This window comes from Gadus morhua, chromosome 21 (assembly GCF_902167405.1).
Source record: "Gadus morhua chromosome 21, gadMor3.0, whole genome shotgun sequence".
Taxonomy (NCBI): Eukaryota; Metazoa; Chordata; class Actinopteri; order Gadiformes; family Gadidae; genus Gadus; species Gadus morhua.
In genome coordinates, this window is record NC_044068.1 from 528,515 (window position 1) to 556,301 (window position 27,787).

Sequence of the window (27,787 nt, forward strand, 5' to 3'; positions counted from 1 at the left end):
AGATTGGGCCACATTTCCCGCCCAATCTGGCAACTCTGCGGTGCCCGGCGTCGGTCGTGGTGGCGTAGTCATGACGACGGGCGGTCGAGCGCTGTTCATAGCAACGGACGGTTAACTTCTTATAAATAAAAGAGAGTTCGATAGCTGACAACTGTTAAAACCAGTGGGATGAGACGGATTCTCTCTTTGCATTTCATCCGAAGTTTATAAGTTATTAGTTATAAGTTATTAGTGATTCGGTATTAGTTATTATTAATCGTCATTCCTGCGTTGTTACAAGTCACCCATTAATTGATAAGACGTTGGTCCGTTAATTAGCGTCCGGTTTCGCTGGTTCCTTCGTCGTGGTTCGGGTCTCTATTCCGTGTCCAGGACCTCTAACCCCCGCCGGGTCTCCAGACCGGGTCCAGGTCCCCTGACCCCCCGCCGGGTCCGGTCGGGATGAGGACCCTAAGGTCGGAGCGGGGTGAGGAGCAGGCGGTGGCCGCGAGGAGGACGGAGTCCGCGGATGCGCGGGAGATCGACGCCCTGCTGGGCCCCCCAGCCGGGTCGGTGTTCGGGAGGGTCAACGTCATCCACCTGCTGTGAGTACCGACCGGGCCGTTGGGGTTAGACATCAGGGAGCTCCACTGGTCCACATTGTTGTCTTTTAATGGAGCTTATTTACTCATTTATGGACGAGCAAATTTCATACCGAAATATATGACACAACCCAAGCTATACACTACACATAAACTTATATTTCGTCAACTTCTGATTTTAGTTATATAGCACCAATTATATTAAGGTTAAACATTAAGGATGAAAAAATAATAATGATTAAAAGAAATGTATTCATGAAAAAAATTATAAATCTATTAATATCTCTATATATATGTATATCGCAGCCTTTGGGATTTGCAAATCATGTCGTATTACATTGCGATGTCGATTTAAATTTGATGAATCGTTCAGCCTTAGTAATTATGTAAACCTGTCATGATGTAAACTGTCATGATGTAAACATGTGACTCGTGATTTAACGCTGTGCCATGATGTAAACGCTGTGTCATGATGTAAACGCTGTGTCATGATGTAAACATTTGTTATGACGTAAACATGTGACTCTTGATGTAAACGTCTGTCATGATGTAAACATGTGACTCATGATGTGAACGTGTGACTCATGATGTGAACGTGTGACTCATGATGTGAACGTGTGACTCATGATGTGAACGTGTGACTCATGATGTGAACGTGTGACTCATGATGTGAACGTGTGACTCATGATGTGAACGTGTGACTCATGATGTGAACGTGTGACTCATGATGTGAACGTGTGACTCATGATGTGAACGTGTGACTCATGATGTGAACGTGTGACTCATGATGTGAACGTGTGACTCATGATGTGAACGTGTGACTCATGATGTGAACGTGTGACTCATGATGTTAACGTGTGCGTTGTGCGTCCAGGGAGCGGGCCAACCTGGCGGTGACCCTGGCCGGTGAGGGGGGTGAGGTGGTGGGCCACGCCTCCTTCCTGGACCACCCTATAGGGGGCCTGGTGGACCCGGCCCACTGGGAGCCCTACATGCAGCGGCACTTCCAGGCTGGGACCCTCACGGTGGGTGGTCATAGAGGGTCCGCAGTCGTCCCGATGAATCAGTAGCATCATGGAGGATGCAGCTACCTGCTAACCGTGTGGCGCTCTCCCCTCCTCTACAGCCGCTCAACACGCTCTTCCTCCACCTCTTCGTGGCCCAGCCCGGCTTCGCCCCGGACAGCGTCAGAGAGATCCTGAGGTGACCTCTGACCTCTTAGGAAACAGTACCGAAACACGTTTGAAGCCTCTGGCCTCATAACATAAAAGAGCATTTTAATGAAATACCAACCAGCATAGCCAAGTTGGTTCGAACGCGGGGAACTGGGTCGGACGGGTTTAGGACATCAGCTTGAGGAGGAGGATGATGATGAGGTTGATGATGATGTCATGTCAGGTAACCAATCAAACTCCTCGCATCGGTCCACAGAGCCGTCTTCCACGCCGTCCCAGAGCTGCACTTCATCTGCCTGCTCAGCCCCCACCTCCACCCTCTAGGTGAGGCTCCACTGCTCCCCCAGCTCCTCCTGGGCCTCCTCCTCTCCCTCCTCTCTCTCCTCCTCCCAGAGACAGTCTCCTCTCTCCTCTCTCCTTCTCCCAGAGACAGCCTCCTCTCTCCTCCTCCCAGAGACAGTCTCCTCTCTCCTCCTCCCAGAGACGGTCTCCTCTCTCCTCCTCTCTCCTCCTCCCAGAGACAGTCTCCTCTCTCTCCTCCTCTCTCCTCTCAGAGACAGTCTCCTCTCTCCTCTCTCCTCTCTCCTCCTCTCAGATGCCGTCTCCTCTCTCCTCCCCTCTCCTCTCTCCTCCTCTCAGAGACAGTCTAGGTGGTCTTGTGTTCCCCAGATCCGGTCCTGGAGGAGGTGTTTGAGCCCCTGCAGACCCACCAGGACGCCCCTCCCTGTGTGGCGCTGATCAGCTACCGCCACCAGTACTGCCCACGCCTACACGTGCGCCAGGGCAGGTAGGCCCCTCCCCCTCCCACACCTCTGGTCCTCACACGTCTCTGAGCAAGAGGTCTCACCCTAGCTGCTCCTGACAAGCTGGCCTAGCTTGATGTGGGGCAGTGTTGTAAAGTGCTGTGAGTGGTCGCTGATGAGATGTTTGTATTCCGTCCGTTAACCATCGGCTGACCGCTCAGAGGGTCCCCCCGTGTGTGCAGGGAGGAGGACCACGATGAGCTGCTGCACATCGTCTCGGAGCAGTCCACGGAGCTGGAGGAGATCCTGGGCGGCTACTCCCTGGCCACGCTCCTCGAGGAGCAGGACCCCCAGCACCAGACCGCCGTCTGCGAGGTGGGGCCGGACCACCCCTCGCTCACCGAGACCCCCTCCACACCTCAGCCACTCATCACATCATTCATTCATTCATTCATTGGCTGATGTGTGCACATGATGTTGTACAGTCGGCCGGCTGCCATTTTGTCGGAGGATCTCTGTGGCGTCTGATTGGCTGACGGAGGTTTTCAAATGTTAATAGCGTCACTGGTGGTGATGGGTTGGCCCGGCCGCCTGACCCCCCTCTGGGGTCCCTCCCCCCTCCTCCCCCAGAGGGGGAGGAGGGGGGAGGGACCCCAGAGGGGGGGCTGCCAGGGAGGCAGACGTGGTTTCCTGGCAGCATATGGCCGCCGCCCCCTCGGTCCTCTGCCAGGGCGCTCATCATCTGAGGTCCAGGCAGCTGGAGCCAGCGCTCGGTGGGAACGTGTTCCCTGCTCGGCAGAACAAACCGTTGCGCACGTAGCCTCCTTCAGAACATCACTCAGGGGTCTATGGTTCTAGAGGAGGGAGATGAAGGTTTTCTGTTGTTTGATGATCAGCTAGATTTTCTATTTCTGAATTAAAGCCAAACTCCAGGTCGCTGGAGAACCTTGTTGGTGCAGATAGAGGCTGAAGTTCCTCCACTGTTGTGTCCTCTGGTGCTCAATGTGCTCTAGAAGGTCTCTGGAGGACAGCAGCTGCACCACTCAATGGAAACGGGAAGGATAGGCCGTGACCGACAGCAGAACCTCTGACTAATATAATGATGCCATGATATGAATGATCTACTCACCAAAAGATATGGACCTCATAGTGAGGTGGACCTCACAGAGAGGTGGACCTTATAGAGGACCACTGTGAGGTGGACCTCACAGAGGTGGACCTCACAGTGAGGTGGACCTCACAGAGAGGTGGACCTCACAGAGAGGTGGACCTTATAGAGGACCACTGTGAGGTGGACCTCACAGAGGTGGACCTCATAGTGAGGTGGACCTCACAGAGAGGTGGACCTTATAGAGGACCACTGTGAGGTGGACCTCACAGAGGTGGACCTCACAGTGAGGTGGACTTCACAGAGAGGTGGACCTCACAGAGAGGTGGACCTCACAGAGAGGTGGACCTCATAGAGAGAGAGGTGGACCTCAAAGAGAGGTGGACCTCACAGAGAGGTGGACCTCACAGTGAGGTGGACCTCACAGAGAGGTGGACCTCACAGTGAGGTGGACCTCATAGAGAGGTGGACCTCATAGTGAGGTGGACCTCACAGAGAGGTGGACCTCACAGTGAGGTGGACCTCATAGAGAGGTGGACCTCATAGTGAGGTGGACCTCACAGAGAGGTGGACCTCACAATGAGGTGGACCTCATAGTGAGGTGGACCTCACAGAGAGGTGGACCTCACAGAGAGGTGGACCTCGTAGAGGACCACTGTGAGGTGGACCTCGTACCGGGCCCTAACGTTCCTGTTCCCCCCCAGAGCGGGGGCGCTGCGGTGGGCTTCATGAGTGTGAGCGCCGACGTGGAGCTGGAGGTCCTGGACCAGAGCTTTGACCTCAGTGCCTTCGGCGGGCTCTACAGACCCTCACCGGACCCCCACCCTGCCCCTCTCCCCGACAACCCCACGGAACCCGCAGCGGACCAGGGCGGGGGTGTGGAGGACGGGGGTGGAGAGGTCTGTCTGTCTGTCTGTCTGTCTGTCTGTCTGTCTGTCTGTCTGTCTATTGGTCTGTCTGTCTATTGGTCTGTCTGTCTATTGGTCTGTCTGTCTGTCTGTCTCTCTGTCTATTGGTCTGTCTGTCTATTGGTCTGCCTGTCTGTCTCTCTGTCTATTGGTCTGTCTGTCTATTGGTCTGCCTGTCTGTCTCTCTGTCTATTGGTCCGTCCGTCTAATGTGTTTCAAGGTGTCAGTTCAAGGCACCGCTCTGGTTCTACTGCTGGCCCTACGTTGTTGAGATGTTGTTGTCCTGTTCCAGGACGGCCAGCAGGGGGCGCCAGAGGCCTCCTCCCTGCAGCCCAACGTCTTCTGCGTTCAGATGTTCGTCATGGACAAGGAGCACGAAACCAGGTGGGGTCAGGGCGGGGTCACGCGGGGCAAAGGACGAATGACGAGCCCCTCAAAGACGAGGCGGCGAGGCCGTGCATTCATTGTGTTTGGACCCAAACGTCTCATGAACGTTTTAACAGCTGCTACAACTACCCAGAGGAACAATCTCCGCATCAATCAGAGCGCCCGCCGGCCCCGGGGCCCGGTGCCTTGCTCACCGGCCCCGGTGGCAGGCGGCCCGCGCGGCGGCGGCTAGCGCTGTGCTGCGCGCGTACGCTGATAAACGCCGTGACGGTAACGGTGGAGCCGGGCCCCGCTGGGCCCCTCGCTCCCCAGCTGCCGGTGAACACGCGGTCCCCCGCCCCCCCGCCGGGAGCTGGCGTGTAATTAAGGAGCGCCGCACGCCGACGTGACAGCGGGCTGGAAGCCCCCCGCCGAAACGGGGGCAGATTGATTGGCCCGCGCGGTTCCAAGCGCTGTCGTGTTGGCTAGTCGAGCGGCGCTTGGCACGCGCACATACTTTCACTTAGCGCTGACGTCTCCCCCTCCCCCCCCCTCTCTCTCTTTCTCTCTCTCTCTCTCTCTCTCTCTCTCTCTCTCTCTCTCTCTCTCTCTCTCTCTCTCTCTCTCTCTCTCTCTCTCTCTCTCTCTCTCTCTCTCTCTCTCTCTCTCTCTCTCTCTCTCTCTCCCCCCTCAGATCTCTGGACTTCCTCCCCTATGTCTTCAAACTCTTCCCTGTGAGTACCCATTACTTGAGTCCTGGTATCTATATACGGTATAAAGAAGTACAGTATAAGTTGAACAGAAATGAATCCCTAAACCTCTGATTATTCAATCAGAAGAAGGATGTATTGCACTATTGCAAAAGTCCTCCACATTGTAAATACTGTGTATTTGGAGTGTATCTTTAATCTATCTGTTCCGGGATTGAGTAGTGTTATATATTTTGACTTCCTCATTGTTCCAATGCTTTGGCAACGTTAACGTCTGTTCCTCATGCCAATAAAGCTTTTTGAATTGAAGAAGGTCTTGAGAACGTTGACCGTGTTCTTACTCTGTGTGTGTGTGTGTGTGTGTGTGTGTGTGTGTGTGTGTGTGTGTGTGTGTGTGTGTGTGTGTGTGTGTGTGTGTGTGTGTGTGTGTGTGTGTGTGTGTGTGTGTGCGTGTCCAGGACCGGGACCTGTGTGTGATCGCGGTGCCCCGGCTGGCTCCTGAGGGCCCCCTGCTGCAGGGCTTCCAGAGGGTCCCCCCCCGGCCCGGCTGCACCCCTCACCAGGAGCTCTACCTCTTCCACCGCACCGGCCTGCTCAGGTGCACCTACCTGTCTGTCTGTCTGTCTGTCTGTCTGTCTGTCTGTCTGTCTGTCTGTCTGACTGTCAGATTTTCTAAGTTAACAAAAAGTGTGTGTGTGTGTGTGTGTGTGTGTGTGTGTGTGTGTGTGTGTGTGTGTGTGTGTGTGTGTGTGTGTGTGTGTGTGTGTGTGTGTAGGAGCTTCTTGGTGCGCAGGGCGGTGGGCGCGGACCGAGCTGCCGTCTGTGACCTGGTGGCGGGGGTCACAGGTCACCGGTCCCTTCTGGACGACCTGGACATGTTCCTCCAGGCCCGCAGAGACCCGGTGAGCCTCAACCAATCAGAAGCCCCCCCCGGCCCAGACCTTCTCCTTATCGGCCAATCACGTCAAGGAGATGGTTGTTGTTGTGATGTGTTGGTTGTTGTTAGTTTGTGCTTCAACTAACGCCAGCGGACATTTTAGCAAACTACGACTTCTTCCAAATACTTTACAATTTTTTTTTAATACTTTTGTTTTGTTAAATAATTGTAGAATATACAATGATATAAAAAAACAGATACTGTTTTTTCTAACCCAACCAGACATTAGCAGAGAGGGTGTGTGTTCTGCCTTATGGTCCGTCCTCTGCCAAAGAAATGACAAAACGCAACGAGATTACGCATCACAATCTGTCCCATCGGCTGCTATGCTTACTGATATCAGAGAGATGGAACTGGTTACAGACACCTTGGTGAGGGGTGTGGGTGTGTGTGAGTGGGTTCTGTGTGTGTGTGCGTGTTCGGTGTGTGTGTGTGTGTGTGTGAGTGTGTGTTCTGTGTGCGTGTGTGCGCATTCGGTGTGTGTGCGCGTCTGTGTCCGCGTGTGCGTGTGTGTGTGTGTGTGTGAGGGGGGGGGGTGTTCGGTGTGTGTGTGTGTGTGTGTGAGTGTGTGTTCTGTGTGCGTGTGTGCGCATTCGGTGTGTGTGCGCGTCTGTGTCCGCGTGTGTGTGTGTGTGTGTGTGTGAGGGGGGGGGTGTTCGGTGTGTGTGTAAGGGGGTTCTTTGTGTGTGCGTGTGTGTCCGCGTGTGTGTGTGTTTTGCGGGGGTTTCGGTGTGTGTGTGTGTGTGTGTGTGTAAGGGGTTCGGTGTGTGTCTGTGTGTGCGTGCCAAGTAACAGATTGGTGAGAACTCGGTTCAACAGATTTCATTCACCGACAGACGCAGCAGCTGTCCTCAACGCAGCCCAAACCACACGAATCACATCGCCATGGAGACCTGCGATGCTCCATCAGTATTCCACACAACCCATCAATCAATCAAACTTTATTCATATTGCACACTTGGTACAAACCTATATACAAATATAGAAGAGAAAACACAAACACAAGAAGAACGAGAGGAACGGCAAAACTCATCTGATGATTAGCACAACTGCCTCAGCTGACTTCTCTGGGCTCTGTCTGTCTGTCTGTCTGTCTGTCTGTCTGTCTGTCTCTGTGTCTGCCTGCCTGCCTGCCTGCCTGCCTGCCTGCCTGCCTGCCTGCCTGCGTGTCTGCCTGCGTGTCTGACTGCCTGTGTGTCTGTCTGTCTGTCTGTCTGTCTGTCTCTGTGTCTGTCTCTGTGTCTGTCTGTCTGTCTGTCTGTCTGTCTGTCTCTGTGTCTGTCTGTCTGCCTGCCTGCCTGCCTGCCTACCTGCCTGCGTGTCTGCCTGCGTGTCTGACTGCCTGTGTGTCTGTCTGTCTGTCTGTCTGTCTGTGTGCCAGGAGGGCGTCCCACTGGAGGCGTTGGTGGCCCAGGTGGAGGGCCAGGTGGTGGGGGTGGTGATCCTGAGAGATGAGGAGGTAGGTGGAGCCCCGGAGAGGAAGGGGTGACGGAGCAGACGGAGGAGTCCTGTAGTAACCCAGAGCTCCATCTTAATGCACACGGACTCCACCTTTAAATATACAAATTAGGCCCCGACCGATTCATCGGCCTGCCGATTCAATCGGCCGATTATAGCCTTTTTGAAAATAATCAACATCTGCCAAAAAGACGCAGATTACAACCGATTTTATTTTTATTTATTTTTTTAGAAATGTTATTGCGCTTAGTATCCTGCAGAGTGCGCTCCTACTCGCCTTGCTAACTAAAAACTTTAGCTGGAGTAAAAAAGAGGAGATTGAATTTTACCGGACAACATGAAAGCACGCTCGCTCAGGCAGCTGCGCGCTCACCTCACCAATGTACAAGACGCGTTGTTTGAGCATGTTGTGCCTGTTTTTCTTTAGGTCCCAGGCCATGTTAATTTGTTATACTGTAGACTCTAACGGTGAGACCATACTGCTCAGCACGCACGTGTTAGTCACTGCTCACGAGCGCAGCACATTGGGAGTTATTTATTTATTTTACATTGCACTAATTTCTGACTGTAAATGTATTCTAAAACACTCAAAGGTTCTGCATTCAATTCCCATATTTGTCAAAAGTGTTTAAAGTATATTTAAGGTATCAAAAACTACGTTTAATATGCTTTTTTTTGTTTTGTTTTTAATAGGCCGATTAAATCGTAATCGTAATTTTTCTCTGAAAATAATCGGCATCGGCATCGGCACTCAAAAAAAAATGTCGGTCGGGCCCTAATACAAATACACAGTGGGACCCCACTCGCCCCGTCCCAACCAGACTGGACCCCCCCCGGGCCCCTAGCCCTGTGGCCCCTCAGGACCAGCCTGGACCCCCCCCGGGCCCCTCTAACCCCCCTGTGGCCCCCCCCGGGCCCCTCTACCCCCCATGGCCCCCCAGGATGTTGAGTTCCTGCGGGCCCCTCTAACCCCCTCTGCCCCCCTCGGCCCCCCAGGACGTGGAGTTCCTGCGGGCGCACTACGGCGTGGAGAGCTTCGTGTACTTCAGCCAGCACGCCGCCCGGGAGCACGGCCGGCTGCGCCACCTCCGCCTGCTGCCCCTCTTCCAGCACCTCACCCCCCACCTCCTCCGGGACGTCCTGCGGCTGGCCCACAAGACCTGCCTGTACCTCCGCACCTACCCCCCCTTGCACCCCGCTCAGCAGGTGGGTGGCCCCACCTCCCCCTCTGAGACCGTCTCCCCCTCTGAGACCGTCTCCCCCTCTGAGACCGTCTCCCCCTCTGACGTCAGGCGGTTTGTTTCATTTGGGAGAGAAACGAACGGCCTGTTAAGACGGGCAGTCCCCCCGCCGCCCCCCCGCCCCACACGAGGAGGTGCCAGTGGGGGCCCAGGGCAGCAGGTGGCTCTGGGCCTGCCAGCTCCACCACAGCTCCACCTCAGCTCCACCTCAGCTCCACCTCAGCTCCACCTCAGCTCCACCTCTCCACACCACAACCAGAGGCTTCTCCTTACCGGCTTCACAGCCTCTCCTCCTCCTCCTCCCCCTCCCCCTCCTCCTCCTCCTGCTCCTCCCCCCCCTCCTCCTCCTGCTCCTCCTCCCTCACCTCCTCCTGTTCCTCCTCCTCCTCCCTCTCCTCCTCCCTCTCCTCCTCCTCGTCCTCGTCCTCCTCCTCCCTCGTCGTCCTCCTCCTCCTCCTCCTCCTCCCTCTCCTCCTCCCTCTCCTCGTCCTCGTCCTCCTCCTCCTCCCTCTTCTCCTCCTCCCTCTCCTCCTCCCTCTCCTCGTCCTCGTCCTCGTCCTCCCTCTCCTCCTCCCTCTCCTCGTCCTCGTCCTCCTCGTCCTCGTCCTCGTCCTCCTCCTCCTTCTCCTCCTCCTCCTCCCTCTTCTCCTCCCTCTCCTCGTCCTCGTCCTCGTCGTCCTCCTCCCTCGTCCTCCTCCTCCTCCTCCCTCTCCTCGTCCTCGTCCTCGTCCTCCTCCTCCTCCTCGTCCTCCTCCTCCTCCTCCTCCCTCTTCTCCTCCTCCCTCTCCTCGTCCTCCTCCTCCTCCCTCTCCTCCTCCTCCTCCCTCTCCTCGTCCTCGTCCTCCTCCTCCTCCTCCCTCTCCTCGTCCTCGTCCTCCTTCTCCTCCTCCTCCTCCCTCTTCTCCTCCCTCTCCTCGTCCTCGTCCTCCTCTTCCTCCTCCTCCTCCCTCTCCTCGTCCTCCTTCTCCTCCTCCTCCTCCCTCGTCCTCCTCCTCCTCCTCCTCCCTCTTCTCCTCCTCCCTCTCGTCCTCTTCCTCCTCTTCCTCTTGCTCTCCAGCCAGACATCATTATCACATTCAGGGGCCTTCCTGCGGGGGGCCCAAGTGTTGATACCTCTGGAGCCGGTGAAGAGGTGGAGTGTGTGTGTGTGTGTGTGTGTGTGTGTGTGTGTGTGTGTGTGTGTGTGTGTGTGTGTGTGTGTGTGTGTGTGTGTGTGTGTGTGTGTGTGTGTGTGAGAGAGAGTTTGTGTGTGAGTGTTAACTGGACCTCCTCATGCTAGCATACAGCTAGCCTAGCATCAGCCCAATGGTGCCCCACTAATACTAGCATACAGCTAGCCTAGCCCCATGGTGCCCCACTAATACTAGCATACAGCTAGCCTAGCCCCATGGTGCCCCACTAATACTAGCATACAGCTAGCCTAGCCCCATGGTGCCCAACTAATACAAGCATACAGCTAGCCTAGCACCATGGTGCCAGTAGCATCCCGTCCTTTGTCAATGCTAGCTTCCAGCTGGTGTCTGTGTTGTTGTGGACGGCTGAGCTCCAGAGGACTGAACCCTGCTGTCCGTCCGGTTCCTCCCCAGATGCTCCGCGCTGAGGGCTGCGTCCACGACTGCATGGTCCCCCTGGCGCCCCGCCGGCAGGTGGTCTACCCCCTGGGGGAGCTGGGACACAACGCCCCCTCCTGGAGGATCATGCAGCAGCAGGTGGGCAGCAGACAGCTGGCTGACAGAGGAGACCCCGCACCCACGACCCACCCACACACCCCCCCCCCATCCACACACACCCTCCTCCCCACCACCCATCCCCCCCCCCCCCAACACACCCACCCCCTCCCCCCACACATCGACCCCTCCCCCCCCCTCCACACAAACCCTGGATGGAGAGAGGGTGGAGGGAGAGAGAGGGTGGAGGGTGGAGGGAGAGAGGGGGAGGTGGAGGGAGGGAGAGAGGGGGAGGTGGAGGGTGAGGGGGGGAGTTGGAGGGAGAGAGGGGGACCAGGGCCTCCCCCTGGTTCGGCCACCAGAGGGCGCTGTTCTAAAAGTAACGAGAGCGTAGAGCAGCACCACCACAGACCCTGAGAGCTCTGATCTGAAGGAACCTTTAAACACACATGCCTTCATTTAGAATTGGGTTATTGTATCAACTTCATCTTCGTAAGTTGTTTTTTACTGGGGCAGTGAACCCAAAATCCATTATTTTATTGTTTTAAAATGTAATACGTCTCACACGATCTTAAACATGGTATTCTACGACTTTTGATCACTCTTACTGAAAAATACCATTCATTTATTACGCATAGTTTTTGTAGTATAACGGCATTGTGTGTGGAGCGTTTAAACTACAACATCGCTCATAAATAGTATCACAAAGTTGCCGTGGGTCGTAACCACATTGAAAGCACCCTCCCTCCTTCCTCCAACACTTTTATCCCATAGGGTTTTGTCCCGCCTGAACCCGGTTCACCCACACTTTAGCCATTTATTCAGCTCATTTCCTGTTGCTGTCTCCTCATGGGTCCGTGTTTGAGATGGGATGAGATAGCAGCATGTTGATCACTGCCTGGATCAACACTGAGCAATAACTGGATCATGACCCAACCAACAGATTATTCAATTATTTGTTCCTGAACAATATATCAAAAAAGCAATGAATCAAAAAACAAAAGGGGGTCATTTAAATGGGTGTTCCCTCGGTCTCTGTATCAGTTTATCAGAGTATCAGTTTGTGAGATGAAACATGTTATCTTCACTATGGATATCCCAAAATGTCCCCCAGAAAGCTTTGACCTTCCTTTAGAAAGATGGAAGTTGTGGCGGTGCATATCGCCTCTTCAGGGACGCGCTCCGTCCTGATACAGGTACAGGATCACCGTCACACCACCACCATCCCATCACCCTCACTTCCACCACCAGCTCCACCGTCACAATCTCCTCCAACCACCTCCTCCACTACCTCCACCACCCCCCCCCCCCTCCCCCACGAACATCAACCATCCTCCATGGGCCCTGAGATAAGGAAGCTCGGCAGAGCTTTGTCCCCTAAGCCCCGGCCCGGCCAGCTGTCAGATTAATCACATTAAACGCACCTGTTCTCCTCTGTCAACGCGGGCTTGTGTTAGTGGTTGTCATGGTCACCGCCCGGGGGTCCGTGTGCTTTAGGAAGGCTAGCCCAGTGCTGCCCCCCCTCATAGCAGGCCGCTGGACCAGGAGTCAGAGCAGGAGTCAAGTCACTTTTATTAATGTAGCACATTAAAATACAACAGGAGTCGACCCAAAGCGCTTTAGGTTGACAGAAGTCAGGGTTGGGCAGGACAGTTGATGGAAGGGGCCCAGGGATACGCAGGTCTTGACTAAAAAATAAATGCATAAAATAAGAAGAACATAAGTATAAAGAGAGCAATATATATAATAAAAAAGAACAATATAGAGTAAAACAGGTAAAATAGAAAAAGTCAGCCCAGGAGCCAGTGCAGGACTCAGACCAGGACTCAGTGCAGGAGTCAGTGAAGGACTCAGACAGGGAGTTAGAGCAGGACTCAGACCAGCAGTCAGTGAAGGACTCAGACCAGGACTCAGTCCAGGAGTCAGTGAAGGACTCAGACAGGGAGTTAGAGCAGGACTCAGACCAGCAGTCAGTGAAGGACTCAGACAGGGAGTTAGAGCAGGACTCAGACCAGCAGTCAGTGAAGGACTCAGACCAGGACTCAGTGCAGGACTCAGACCAGGACTCAGTGCAGGAGTCAGTGAAGGACTCAGACAGGGAGTTAGAGCAGGACTCAGACCAGCAGTCAGTGAAGGACTCAGACCAGGACTCAGTGCAGGAGTCAGTGCAGGACTCAGACCAGGACTCAGACCAGGAGTCAGTGAAGGACTCAGACAAGGACTCATTGCAGGAGTCAGTGCAGGACTCAGACCAGGAGTCAGTGATGGACTCCGACAGGGAGTCAGAGCAGGACTCAGACCAGGACTCAGACCAGGACTCAGTGCAGGAGTCAGTGCAGGAGTCAGTGCAGGACTCAGACCAGGACTCAGACCAGGAGTCAGTGATGGACTCCGACAGGGAGTCAGAGCAGGACTCAGACCAGGACTCAGACCAGTATTCAGTGCAGGAGTCAGAGCCGTCTGCTAGCTTAGTTCCTGGGTCCAGAGGCTCACCAACTAAAGGGACTGCTTCATTAATTCAGGTCCCTTTTTGCGTTCACGTCTGATTTTTCTTTGCCACTGTAATGTAATGTAAGGAGGATGATTCCAATCCCGTATGACCTGATTTGAATGAACCTCCAAGCCTCCAGAGGTACCGGGGCCCGGAGACTACAGTCCAATAGGGAATTGAGTCTGGCCTCAAACATGAGGGGAACTTCAAGCTCCAAATGCTTTGAGCGGAAAAGGTTGAAATATCCTGGTTAGAGATCTGGATCTGACTCGCTCTCTTACTGGCTGTGTTTCCCCAGGGCATGGGGATGTGTGTGTGTGTGTGTGTGTGTGTGTGTGTGTGAGAAGTGTGTTAGTGTGCTAGTTGGTGTGATCACCACATGGGTGGTGGATCAATCTCAACACATGCTCCGGTGTGTCCATCAACACCTCGCCCAGTACCTCAAATAACACAGAATACCAGAATCAAGATGTCTGCCCTGTTTTGCTCTTCATAAATTCTCCTCTCCTCTCATCTCCTCTCCTCTCCTCTTCCTCCTCCTGTCCTCTCCTCCCCTCCTTACTTTCTCCTGTCCTCTCCTCTCCTTTATCCTCTCCTCCTCTCTTCTCCTCTCTCCTTTATCCTCTCCCCTCCTCCTCTCTACTCTCCTCTCCTCCTCTCTCCTCTCCTCCTCTCCTCTCTCCTCCTCTCCTCTCTCCCCTCTCCTCTCCTCCTCTCCTCTCTCTACTCTCCTCCTCCTCTCTCCTCCTCCTCTCTCCTCTCCTCCTCTCTCTCCTCCTCCTCCTCCTCCTCCTCCTCTCCTCTCTCTCCTCTCTCTCTCTCCTCCTCCTCCTCCCCTCTCTCTCTCTCTCTCTCTCTCTCTCTCTCTCTCTCTCTCCTCCTCCTCCTCCTCTCTCTCTCTCTCTCTCTCTCTCTCTCTCTCTCTCTCTCTCTCTCTCTCTCTCTCTCTCTCTCTCTCTCTCTCTCTCTCTCTCTCTCTCTCTCTCTCTCTCTCTCTCTCTCTCTCTCTCTCTCTCTCTCTCTCTCTCTCTCTCTCTCTCTCTCTCTCTTCCTCCTCCTCCTCCTCCTCCTCCTCCTCCTCCTCCAGGAGGCCTTTGCGGTGAGGTTCCTGAGCAGGAAGCTGACCCTGGAGCCCAAGGTGGTGCTGAACACGCGGGTGGTGGTGGTCGGGGCATCCCTGACCGCCCTCGCCTTCCTGGAAGTCCTCGCCCTCTGGTCCGTCTTACTGCCTGTATCTCACTACCTACTGACTACAGTACTGCTCCATCTTACTGCCTGTATCTCACTACCTACTGACTACAGTACTGCTCCGTCTTACTGCCTGTATCTCACTACCTACTGACTACAGTACTGCTCCGTCTTACTGCCTGTATCTCACTACCTACTGACTACAGTACTGCTCCGTCTTACTGCCTGTATCTCACTACCTACTGACTACAGTACTGCTCCGTCTTACTGCCTGTATCTCACTACCTACTGACTACAGTACTGCTCCGTCTTACTGCCTGTATCTCACTACCTACTGACTACAGTACTGCTCCGTCTTACTGCCTGTATCTCACTACCTACTGACTACAGTACTGCTCCGTCTTACTGCCTGTATCTCACTGTAACTCACTGACTACTGACAATCAAGTTGCTGGGTGGAGGGCCTGGGTGGAGGGGCTGGGTGGAGGGCCTGGGTGGAGGTGTTGGGTGGAGGGCCTGGGTGGAGGTGTTGGGTGGAGGGCCTGGGTGGTGGGGTTGGGTGGAGGGCCTGGGTGGTGGGGTTGGGTGGAGGGCCTGGGTGGTGGGGTTGGGTGGAGGTGTTGGGTGGAGGGCCTGGTGGAGGTGTTGGGTGGTGGGGTTGGGTGGAGGGGCTGGGTGGTGGGGTTGGGTGGAGGGCCTGGGTGGAGGGGTTGGGTGGTGGGGTTGGGTGGAGGGCCTGGGTGGAGGGGCTGGGTGGAGGGCCTGGTGGAGGGCCTGGGTGGTGGGGTTGGGTGGAGGTGTTGGGTGGAGGGCCTGGTGGAGGTGTTGGGTGGTGGGGTTGGGTGGAGGGCCTGGGTGGAGGGGTTGGGTGGTGGGGTTGGGTGGAGGGCCTGGGTGGAGGGGCTGGGTGGAGGCCCTGGGTGGAGGGGCTGGGTGGAGGGCCTGGTGGAGGTGTTGGGTGGAGGGCCTGGGTGGAGGGCCTGGTGGAGGTGTTGGGTGGAGGGCCTGGTGGAGGTGTTGGGTGGAGGGCCTGGGTGGTGGGGCTGGGTGGAGGTGTTGGGTGGAGGGCCTGGGTGGAGGGGCTGGGTGGAGGGCCTGGTGGAGGTGTTGGTTGGAGGGCCTGGGTGGAGGGCCTGGGTGGAGGGCCTGGGTGGAGGGGCTGGGTGGAGGGGCTGGGTGGTGGGGTTGGGTGGAGGCCCTGGTTGTCACTGACCAGGCTGAGTGATGTCCCTCCCCCTCCCCCTCCCCCTCCTCTCTTATCAGTCCTGACCAAACCTCTTTATGGGCTCCATGACGCGCCCCTCCCCTTCCCTCCCCCTCCTCCCCTACTCCTCCCCCTCTGGAGGGCCTGGGTGGTTAAGCCCCCCCCTCCCTGACGGGGGTCACATGGGCCGTCTGTCCCGGCCTGATAAGGGCTGCTGGTCCAGGCTGCTGTGTGCTCCTGGCTCAGGGTCCAGACCCCATAACTCTGCCCCCCCCCCCCCCCCGACTGGGGCCTTCTCTGAACCATGTGTGCTCCCCTCGGTGAGGTGCGGGTTGGTGGTCTAACCCTGAAGGCCTGCTGCAGTACGCCTCGTACCAGTGCAGCCACCAGGGGCTTCAGTTGACCAGTTACCGTTCAGAATGTCAGGAATCAGAACCAAGTGATGTCATGATCTGGAATCAGGAGCACCATCAGAACCGGGGTCATCAGAAGGGTCGTGATCCGGTCCCGCTGACCGGCAGGACCAGATCTGGAAGAGATGTCTGGTTCGGTTGTGTTCCAGTCCACTCGGACCTGGAGCCTGTTGTGTTCCAGTCCCAGACCTGGAGCCTGTTGTGTTCCAGTCCCCTCGGACCTGCAGCCTGTTGTGTTCCAGTCCACTCGGACCTGCAGCCTGTTGTGTTCCAGTCCCCTCAGACCTGAGCCTGTTGTGTTCCAGTCCCAGACCTGGAGCCTGTTGTGTTCCAGTCCTCTCAGGCCTGGAGCCTGTTGTGTTCCAGTCCTCTCAGACCTGGAGCCTGTTGTGTTCCAGTCCCCCCAGACCTGGAGCCTGTTGTGTTCCAGTCCTCTCAGACCTGGAGCCTGTTGTGTTCCAGTCCCCCCAGACCTGGAGCCTGTTGTGTTCCAGTCCCCCCAGACCTGGAGCCTGTTGTGTTGCAGTCCCCCCAGACCTGAGCCTGTTGTGTTCCAGTCCTCTTAGACCTGAGCCTGTTGTGTTCCAGTCCCAAGCCTGAGCCTGTTGTGTCCCAGTCCCCCCAGACCTGAGCCTGTTGTGTTCCAGTCCCAGACCTGCAGCCTGTTGTGTTCCAGTCCCAGACCTGAGCCTGTTGTGTTCCAATCCCAGACCTGAGCCTGTTGTGTCCCAGACCTGAGCCTGTTGTGTTCCAGTCCCAGACCTGCAGCCTGTTGTGTTCCAGTCCCAGACCTGCAGCCTGTTGTGGGATCCGTCCCTAAATGCCAGAGCGATGTCGTTTAGAGAACTAAAGGCTGTTTTACGTGACAGCAGCAGCGGGCTGAGCGGAGATAAGCAGAGAGCTGTGGTCCCAGCAACACCCAGCAGACATGTTTACAACCTCTGCTCGTTTAATGATTGTTCATTTTGTGTGTGTGTGTGTGTGTGTGTGTGTGTCCGTCCCCTCAGCCCTCACCTGCGCTTCACCAGCCTCACTCTGGTGTCGCCCCACGGTTTCCCTGACAACCGCATCCACGGTGATGCCCACTTCCTCTCCACAAGGTCGGCGCTCCGGGAAACATCCGCCAATAACAGGAAGAACATGACATAACTATATACATGAGATGGATGGAAGACAAGTGTGTGTGTGTGTGTGCGCTTATATGTGTGTGTCATGCGTACCTGTTTGTGTTTGTGTGTGCGTGCCTGTGTGTGCGTGTGTCTTGATGTACGTGTTCATGTATGTGTCTGTTAATGTGTGTGTGTGTGTGTGTGTGTGTGTGTTCATGCGTGTGTGTGTGTGTGTGTGTGTGACGTACGTTCATGTATGTGTGTATGTTCACGTGTGTGTGTGTTGATGTGTGTGTGTGTGTGTGTGTGTTAATGTGTGTGTGTGTCCAGCTGCCCCCCCTCCCGCTGTAGCGACTCGGCCCTGCTGGCGGTGCGCTCCGTGGTCGCCGTGGTGACCGGGCGGATGGTGGCTCTGCAGCGGGCGGAGAAGTGGGTGGTGCTTAGCGGGGGGGGGCGGGTCCCCTACGACCACCTCATCATCGCCACCGGCCTGCAGCACCAGGTCCCGCCCCTCACACTCACCCAGCCAATCACAGGCCTGCAGCACCGGGTCCCGCCCCTCACGCCCAGCCAATCATTGGCCAGCACACGACACCTACAGCCAGGGGCCGCCTCAATCTATGACCACACACACACACACACACACACACACACACACACACACACACACACACACACACACACACACACACACACACACACACACACACACACACACACACACACACACACAAACAAGAGTTTAGTGCAGGAAGGCCACAGTTTGACAGCCATAGCTCCGTATTAACTGACCAATGGTCATTAATCTAAACGTTATCTACGGCCTCATGGAGCAGACCGGGACCCTCCCATCATAACCCTGAGGTAGTGTGTCACAGCGTGTGCTGATCCAGCTGTTGGGCCCCTGCTGTGCTGCAGGTCCCCTGCCCTACAGGAGCCCCTCTCGGGGGCCCCCAGACCGACGACCTCCAGACCGACGACCTCCAGACCGACGACCTCCAGAGCCCCCAGACCGAGGACCCCCAAAGTCCCCAGACCGAGGACCCCCAAAGTCCCCAGACCGGGGACCTCCAGCCTGGGGACCTCCAGCCTGGGGACCTCAAGACACCCGAACCCGGAGACCCCGAGAGCCCCCAGACCGGGGACCCCCAGATCCCCAAGACCCCCCAGAACGGAAACCCCCAGAGCCCCAAGACCCCCCAGACCGAGGACCCCCAGAGCCCACAGGACGGGGACCCCCAGACCCCCCAGTCCGGGGACCCCCAGACCCCCCAGACCAGGGACCCCCAGACCCCCCAGACCGGGGACCCCCAGCCCCTCCCCGGGGGGCCGCCCCCCAACCTGCTGACCCTCACAGACCAGCGGGACTGCGATGCGGCCCGGGACCTGGTCTGCCTGGAGCTCCTGGAGACTGGAGGTATGTGGAGGGCGGGGCTACACCATCCACAGCACCACCCCCCCACAACCCCCAGCACCACCCCCCCACAACCCCCAGCACCACCCCCCCACAACCCCCAGCACCACCCCCCCACAACCCCCAGCACCACAACCCCCAGCACCACCCCCCCACAACCCCCAGCACCACAACCCCCAGCACCACCCCCCCACAACCCCCAGCACCACAACCCCCACAACCCCCAGCACCACCCCCCCACAACCCCCAGCACCACCCCCCCACAACCCCCAGCACCACCCCCCCACAACCCCCCGCACCACCCCCCCCCAACCCCCAGCACCCCCCCCCCACAACCCCCAGCACCACCCCCCCACAACCCCCAGCACCACCCCCCCACAACCCCCAGCACCACAACCCACAGCACCACCCCCCCACAACCCCCAGCACCACCCCCCCACAACCCCCAGCACCACCCCCCCACAACCCCCAGCACCACCCCCCCACAACCCCCAGCACCACCCCCCCACACCCCCCAGCACCCCCCCCCCACAACCCCCAGCACCACAACCCACAGCACCACCCCCCCACAACCCCCAGCACCACCCCCCCACAACCCCCAGCACCACCCCCAACATCACCCCCACCTCTGACAACACCACCTTCACCCCCATCACCACCTCCTCCACCAACATCTCCCCCATCACCACCACCTCCACCATCACCACCACCATCATCACCACCTCCATCACCACCCCCATCACCACCTCCTCCACCAACATCTCCCCCATCACCACCTCCACCATCACCACCACCATCACCACCTCCACTATCACCTCCACCACCACCACCTCCACCATCACCACCACCATCATCACCTCCACCACCATCACCTCCACCACCACTATCACCTCCACCACCATCACCTCCACCACCACTATCACCTCCACCACCATCACCTCCACCACGACTATCACCTCCACCACCATCACCTCCACCACCACTATCACCTCCACCACCATCACCTCCACCACCACTATCACCTCCACCACCATCACCTCCACCACCACTATCACCTCCACCACCATCACCTCCACCACCACTATCACCTCCACCACCATCACCTCCACCACCACTATCACCTCCACCACCATCACCTCCACCACCACTATCACCTCCACCACCATCACCTCCACCACCACTATCACCTCCACCACTATCACCTCCACCACCATCACCTCCACCACCACCACCACCTCCACCATCACCACCACCATCATCACCTCCACCACCATCTCCTCCACCACCACTATCACCTCCACCACCATCAAAATCAAGACCAGCTCCACCAGCTCCACCTCTGTCACCATTACCAACAGAACCAACCCTTTCACATCCCCCCCCCCTCCCCATGTCGTTACCCTGCTAATCAGCTCTGGAGGGCGTCTGTATAATTGCCGGCTTAATTAGTGGCCCAGAAATCTCACACACACACACACACACACACACACACACACACACACACACACACACACACACACACACACACACACACACACACACACACACACATGTAATTTAGCTGAATGTTCTTTCTAAAGGATGGTCCAATAATCCCAGCGACCGTGTCTGAGATCACTCTGAGCTGGATTCAGCACCATGGAGAGAGTCACCCTCTCTCACTCGCTCTCTCACTCTCTTCACCCAATCTCTATCTCTGAGTTCATGTTTCACTTTCTCTGTCTTATCTGTCGCTCTCACACTCCCTCTGTCACTCACACTACCCATCTCTCTCTTCACTATTTGTCACTTTCTCTCTCTTCCTCTCTCATGTGTTCTGCGCATCAGAAACCCCAAGAAAACTTATCGTATTCACACGCAACAAAACACGACGGTCCCTAGCCCCTGAACCACTATACATGTCAGGGTCTCAAACGCAACAAAACACGACGGTCCCTAGCCCCTGAACCACTATACATGTCAGGGTCTCAAACGCAACAAAACACGACGGTCCCTAGCCTCTGAACCACTATACATGTCAGGGTCTCAAACGCAACAAAACACGACGGTCCCTAGCCCCTGAACCACTATACATGTCAGGGTCTCAAACGCAACAAAACACGACGGTCCCTAGCCTCTGAACCACTATACATGTCAGGGTCTCAAACGCAACAACCACGACGGTCCCTAGCCCCTGAACCACTATACATGTCAGGGTCTCAAACGCAACAAAACACGACGGTCCCTAGCCTCTGAACCACTATACATGTCAGGGTCTCAAACGCAACAAAACACGACGGTCCCTAGCCTCTGAACCACTATACATGTCAGGGTCTCAAACGCAACAAAACACGACGGTCCCTAGCCCCTGAACCACTATACATGTCAGGGTCTCAAACGCAACAAAACACGACGGTCCCTAGCCTCTGAACCACTATACATGTCAGGGTCTCAAACGCAACAACCACGACGGCCCCTAACCCCTGGACTGTACCACTCTACACGCGGGGGCTCCACGGAGCGTGGCTCGGTCCGTTCTCTCGTGACTACACTCCCCGTTGGCGCCGTCTATCAAACTAGCGTAATTAGCCCTCCAGACCATAATACCCACTCGAGGCCTGGAGGAGGAGTCTAGTGTCGGCCTGGAGCTCCTGATCAGAGTTCCTAATGGTGTGTTTTTATGTGTACCTATTCATGAATATTCACGAGTTGTAGCGTTTAAATTTCAAAGGCTCCATCGCCCTAATGATGATATTAAAACGCTCTCGTGTTCCGTTCTCCGTGATAGTGACGGCCATATTGTTTCCATATGCTTATGGATTTGATACAGTTCCTCACTGAAAAAGGACATAATTATCATTATCAATCCAAGACCTTAAAGGGGACCTATTATGCTTTTCGACTTTTATGACCTATAAACATCGTTATAATGATTGATAGTCATGTTTAACCATACACAAAAAACAATGTCGATTTTCGAAACTCTTCCTCTCATCTGGGCGCTCTCAGCATTCTCTGTCAACGCTCGGTTTCGTCCTTCTCCACCCCCTCGCCCCCCTCCTGCCAGCCCAACTCCGTTGTGATTGGTTACCTTCCTTGAAGCGCGCGCGCGGGCAGATTTGACCAGGCATATGGGGGCGCGGCAGGAGTGCCTCTACATAGATGATTTCCCGGAAATGTGAACAAGTGAATCGCAAACGTTGTCCCGAGTGTTTAGCGCTCTGCACAGCCACCCCAGACTGTCAGCAGGGAATACGTCGAAATGCATGTTCCTCATTATTTGACACTTTAGTATGGTTAAACATGACTATCAATCATTATAACAACGTTTATAGGTCATAAAAGTCGAAAAAGCATAATAGGTCCCCTTTAATAACAATATCATGCAATAATAAACATGAAACCAGTCAATCATCCAGTAGTCAGACCAGATGTCGCATTAGACAATTTGAAGATCTTAAACTGGTGAGTACATCAAAGGAGACGGCAGCTCCTCATGTAGTGGACGTCTGGACGCCCTCCCCAGTATGGATGGAGCCCTCAGTAACCCAGCCTCCCGTTCCCTAGGCAACGCCGTGGTCTACGGCGGCGGCCTGGACCTGTACACCTGCGTGGAGACCCTGCTGGCCCTGGGGGTCCCGGGGTCCCGGGTCCACCTGGTCCTCGCCCCCCCCGGGCCCGCCCCGGCCCCCTGCTGCTTCGGGGACCCGGAGGTGGGGCGGGCGGTGGACGGGGCCCTGCGGGGGGCCGGGGTCCCCGTCCACCGGGACTGTGTCCTGGCCCGGATGGACACGGACGGCGGCTCCGGGAGGATCACCTCCCTGTCCTTCTCCACCCGGGGCGCCCCGCTGCACCTGCCCTGTGGGGTACGTGCTGCAGTACCGGGGATCACCACAGAGCGCTGCTTCCGCTGTGGGATTATTTTAAGAAATGACTTTCTCAGATGTAGAGGTTAAAGGGCCCATGACAAGCCACCGGGTGTGGTGTGATTGGCCGCTACAAGACTTTTTTTAAATCTGCCCCTTACGACATCACAAGTGGGCGTGTCCACCTAGATGTGTGCTGGATAGATCAGTCTACCGGCCTACCCAGTGGACTGTAGCCAACGTTGCTCATCTATCCGTCATACATGTGATGTCATAGGGGCAGATTTCATAGGGTAAATCCCCTGGTACCTATTGTGTTCGTTATGTAACATTAGAACGCAGGTCGAGGCGTTAATATTCATTTTAACTCTGATTTACTAGAACCAGAACAATGTTACAAGTTACACTGAACAAGTGCTGTAGAGCGCCCCCTAAGGCCTGGGAAGAACAATGCATTCTGTCCACTGTCCTTGACACAACAGTACCCGTACTCCTGCTTAACACTGCTGGCTCCTCCTTTCCTTGTTTGGTTCCTGATTTGTTTCCTGATCACGTTTTCAGTGACCAAATTAAACCATTTCACCTTTAAGTTGATCTTCAGCCAATCAGAGAAGGCCAACGCCCTCCCTGTTCCCCACCAGAGGGGGCGCTGTCCCCTCCGTGGAGAGGGCCTCAGACCCTCTGGAGGGGCTGTGACCCAGACCCTCTGGTGGGGCTGGGGTCCAGACCCTCTGGTGGGGCTGGGGTCCAGACCCTCTGGTGGGGCTGTGACCCAGACCCTCAGGTCGGGCTGTGATCCAGACGTTCTCCCTCTCCAGGTGCTGTTCAACTTCTCCGGGGAGGGCGTCGACCGCGACGTGTTCCGCAGCGTCCACGGCGCCAGCCTGGTGTTTGACGGGCGGCTGGTGGTCGACGCCCACAACTTCCTCACCGCCGACCCGGCCGTCCGCGCCGCCGGCCCGCTCACCAAGTTCTCCCGCCGCTACCGCGCCGAGCGCTGGGCCCACGCCTGCTACAGCTCCCGGGAGGTGGGCCGTGCCCTGGCGGCGGCCATGTTGGCTCTGTTGGACCCCACCGTGGAGCCCCCCACCGGCCGCCCCGACCCCGACCACCTGATCCCGGAGTACTCCCTGCCCCGGGTCCGAGGTGGGCGGCGCCGCTAGCTGGTGGGGCGTCTGGGGGAGATCACATACTGCTGCTTTAATCCCAGGAGGTTATGGGTATTCTGGAAGTGACCCGAGAACGCCGACCGTACCCGGGAACGCCGACCGTGCCCGGGAACGCCGACCGTACCCGGGAACGCCGACCGTGCCCGGGAACGCCGACCGTGCCCGGGAACGCCGACCGTACCCGGGAACGCGGACCGTGCCCGGGAACGCCGACCTGGGGATGTGTTGGGTTGATGCCGGTTTGGCTGGTGTAGCGTGTAACCAGGTCTACGTTATAATCTACCAAAGCAACGCTGGAGCTCTGTCCTTTGAACTTCACCGTTTCTAAATAATGTGTGTGTGTGTTTACTTGCCTGTGTGTGTGTGTGTGTGTTTACTTGCCTGTGTGTGTGTCCAGCTGGCAGGCTACCTGGGGGGTTCCACTACCTCCACGTCTCCAAGCCCTCGCCCCTCCCCCCCGTCCAGCCCCCGCCCTCCGCCCTCCCCCTGTTCCAGCCGCCGCCGCCCCCCCAGCAGGTATGATCCCTGTGTCTCCCTCCCCCTCCACCCCCTTTCCCTCCCCCTCCTCACCCTCCTCTTCCTCTCCCTGCCCCACCTCACCCTCCCCCGACTCCCCCTCCTCTTCCTCCCCCGACTCACCCTCTCCCTCCCCTCCTCCCACTCCTCCTCCTCCCCCTCCTCCTCCCCCTCCTCCCCCTCCCCCTCCCCCTCCTCCTCCTCCTCTCCCTCACCCTCCTCCTCCTCCTCCTCCCCCTCCTCTCCCTCCTCCTCCTCCTCCTCCTCCCCCCCTGTGCCCCCCAGGGGGCGGCGGTGGTGACGGGGTCCGTGGACGAGGGGAACTACTTCCGGATCCACCTGGACCGCCACCAGAAGGTCGACGCCCTCACCTGTCTGTCTCTGGAGCCCCTCCCCCTCTCCAACTACCTGTGTCTGTACGGCCGCCACCAGCTGCTGCTGAACCAGCTGCTGGCCCGCAGCCAGGACGGCCCCACCCCCGACCTCTACAGGTGGGTGGGGGGGGGGGTATAATTGAGTTATCCTATTCATCATAAATATGTTAATTCGTTCATATGTTTATGATACATGTTGTGCATTCATCCAATAGAAACTACAAACGTCGTACAAGTCATGATCGTGCTCAAACCTTTCCTGTAATTGTATTAGTGATAAGTTATTACTATACTACTAATATCCTGGTATCTGAACATGTATTCAGTAATATTCTAGCCTTATGAAAATGTCCGCAGTTTAGTTCCTGTTTTGAAATCTGAGACAAAAGGAGGCTAATGCTAACAGAGCATGTGGACGCTAACATTCACCTGCCCTCCAACGGATGTGGAAGCTCACACACACACACACACACACACACACACACACACACACACACACACACACACACACACACACACTCCAGCCCCACACACACAGACGCGCGCGCGCTTGCACACACACAAACACACACCTTCTAGTCGGACTGAAGTGATGACAACAACAGTCCAAAGTACCCCCCCCCCCCCCATATGAAGCCAGAAGCCCCTCCCCAGCCATGTGACCATGTGACTTCAACACCACATATGTTGGTGAATAACCGGCCGATGGTGACCTCTTATGGAGATTTACAACGGATGACCCCGGACGTGTGTGTGTGTGTGTGTGTGTGTGTGTGTGTGTGTGTGTGTGTGTGTGTGTGTGTGTGTGTGTGTGTGTGTGTGTGTGTGTGTGTGTGTGTGTGTGTGTGTGTGTGTGTGTGTGTGTGTGTGTCCCAGGACCCTAATCTGTTTATGCGGCCCCCCAGTCCCCGTCTGCGTCTGTGGGGCCGCTGGCCGGACAAAGGACCCCCAGCAGCAGGAGGACTGGGATGGGGTGGGGGGGGACGGGGGGGGGGGGACTCCTAAAGTCATTGTTGGTCCCGCCCCACGGACCAGTACCGGGCCTCACCTGCTGGGGGCGCCGGGGACACAGGACGGAGCCTGTAGTCACATGTAGTAAAGGGTTAAAGATATTGTGACGTGTAATTACAGGTTGAACCTGTTGTCACATGTATTGTCATGTGACAACATGACATAAGGTGTTTAACATGCTGTAACATTACTAAATGTTACAGCATGTAATGGCGCTGTGGCATGCTACACGCTGTTAGTGTAACATGTTGTTAGAATCGACAGTGTGTTACATCGTTTGACAGTATGTTACAGCGTGTTACAGCGTGTTGTAACACGTGGTGTGTGTGTGTGTGTGTGTGTGTGTGTATGTGTGTGTGTGCGTGTTGAACTCATTGTGTCTTCACCTTTCTAACGTTGGTTTCCACATCAACACCGTGTTCACAGTCTTACCCCACATGGTAGTCAGCGGAGGTCCCAGAGCTGTGCTGTGATTGGCCAGGGGCTCCCACCTGACCTCCCGCTGCTCCACAGGTTCTTCAGGGAGCCCTGGAGCCTGGCTCTGTTCCACGACCGCTTCCCCGACCTGGAGCAGGAGATCCAGCAGGGCCTGGAGTCCCTCCCCCTCACGGTGAGTCCCGCCCCCTCACAGTGAGCCCCTCCCCCTCGCGGTGAGCCCCTCCCCCTCGCGTTGAGCCCCTCCCCCTCACGGTGAGCACCTCCCCCTCACGGTGAGTCCCTGCCCCTCACGGTGAGCCCCTCCCCCTCGCGGTGAGCCCCTCCCCCTCACGGTGAGCCCCTCCCCCTCACGGTGAGCCCCTCCCCCTCACGGTGAGTCCCTGCCCCTCACGGTGAGTCCCTGCCCCTCACGGTGAGTCCCTGCCCCTCACGTTGAGTCCCTGCCCCTCACGGTGAGTCCCTGCCCCTCACGGTGAGTCCCTGCCCCTCACGGTGAGCCCCTCCCCCTCACGGTGCGTTCAGGACTGCTGGGACCACCCAGTGCTGGGTCTCTGTACACCTTAATGTGATGAGTTCAGCTTCTTCAGAGAGCCAGTGAGCCACTGATCAGATGAACTCAACCCTGATCAAAGAGCCAGTGAGCCACTGATCAGATGAACTCAACCCTGATCAAAGAGCCAGTGAGCCACTGATCAGATGAACTCACCATGTTTAAAACCAAAGAAGCTTGGTTCAATGCCGTTTTGAACGTAAAGCTAAAGAATATTACGTGGTGACAGCGTGTCTTAAACAACAGGGTTTGAATATGAGGCTTCCTTGAATCTGACACAGAGCAGTCATATAAACCCTGTCCCTCAGGTATCACGTGGTGCTTCATGTGTAACAACACGTACCTCCACATGTAGGGTGGTTCATGGTCCGTCGTGCTGCGTTGGTCCCCCCCCCTCCCCGCCTCACTGTGAACACCGTCCTGTCCTTCAGGACGAGGACCCCACCACCGTGACGGAGCTCATCCGTCAGCTGGCGGCCGGCCGGCCGGACCTCCGCGGGGGCGACCCGGCGCTCTTCCTGCGGGAGCGGTTTGCGCGGAGCCACGCGCGGGCGGCGCTGAGGACCAGCGCGCTCAACTACCTGAGCTTCAACCGGAGCCAGCTGCCGGGGTACATGCCGCGCGGCCCGCTGTGACCCCGGCGCGCCCCCCGCTCCTCCGGGACGTCCTGCCTGCTCCGCCCGACGGTGGAGAGCGTTGGTACGACCCCGGGGGCCGGGGGCCTCGGAGGTCCCATGTGCTTCAGAACTCTGTCCGAGGGGTAATGTCCCGACCTTTAAACTTGAATTGTTTAATTATAATAAAGGCATGACAATATGACATGTTGATATCATATGATTTATTTTAATGTAGGACTGTTTATTGAATCATTTGATATTCCCGTTTTTATCTAGGCCTCTTTATTTAGTTTATATACATTGTAGCCTATATAAATTTAATTTGGGCCTAAAATGTAATGTATTTATTAAATTTAGCCTGCTATTTAGTATTGTATTAATTATGGTTAGGCCTTATTTTTTTATTAAATCCTCTTCCAAATGACGGTTTAAAACACAAAAAACATTTATTTAGCATATCCTCCCGAAAGGAATAAAACACTTTATTTAAGAATTTTATTTATTGAGGTATACGACTGAAATAGCGTTACATTCTCCTCGCGCCGGCCAACTGT

General features: G+C 56.2%; 1 protein-coding gene across 3 annotated transcripts; it reads left to right on the forward strand.

Annotated features, from left to right (window-relative positions):
- Window positions 1–30: 30 nt before the first annotated feature.
- cfap61 (cilia and flagella associated protein 61) lies at window positions 31–27,435 on the forward strand. Of its 3 annotated transcripts, none has more exons than XM_030345112.1 (24): window positions 31–584; window positions 1,456–1,606; window positions 1,708–1,784; window positions 2,013–2,080; window positions 2,426–2,543; window positions 2,742–2,874; window positions 4,312–4,506; window positions 4,808–4,899; window positions 5,576–5,615; window positions 6,050–6,189; window positions 6,367–6,493; window positions 7,910–7,987; window positions 8,983–9,192; window positions 10,814–10,936; window positions 14,473–14,600; window positions 17,198–17,290; window positions 17,630–17,801; window positions 18,218–18,716; window positions 22,260–22,558; window positions 23,377–23,704; window positions 24,125–24,243; window positions 24,529–24,734; window positions 26,055–26,238; window positions 27,048–27,435. In XM_030345112.1, the coding sequence occupies exons 1-24, from the start codon at window positions 442–444 to the stop codon at window positions 27,249–27,251; spliced, it is 3,927 nt and encodes a 1,308-aa protein (XP_030200972.1). In that variant the 5' UTR covers window positions 31–441; the 3' UTR covers window positions 27,252–27,435. The 3 variants fall into 3 exon arrangements, 2 of the variants coding, with proteins under 2 accessions (XP_030200972.1, XP_030200973.1); XM_030345113.1 differs by having other exon boundaries at window positions 39–584; window positions 26,142–26,238; XR_003974304.1 differs by lacking the exons at window positions 24,529–24,734; window positions 26,055–26,238; window positions 27,048–27,435 and having other exon boundaries at window positions 51–584; window positions 23,377–23,992; window positions 24,125–24,206.
- The last annotated feature ends 352 nt before the right edge of the window (window positions 27,436–27,787 follow it).

Coding starts and splice junctions, on each gene's coding strand:
- cfap61 (XM_030345112.1), top strand. CDS start 442: ATGAGGACCCTAAGGTCGGAGCGGGGTGAGGAGCAGGCGGTGGCCGCG. Junction 1,607..1,707: donor TCCAGGCTGGGACCCTCACG/GTGGGTGGTCAT, acceptor CCTCCTCTACAG/CCGCTCAACACGCTCTTCCT. Junction 2,081..2,425: donor CCCCCACCTCCACCCTCTAG/GTGAGGCTCCAC, acceptor TGTGTTCCCCAG/ATCCGGTCCTGGAGGAGGTG.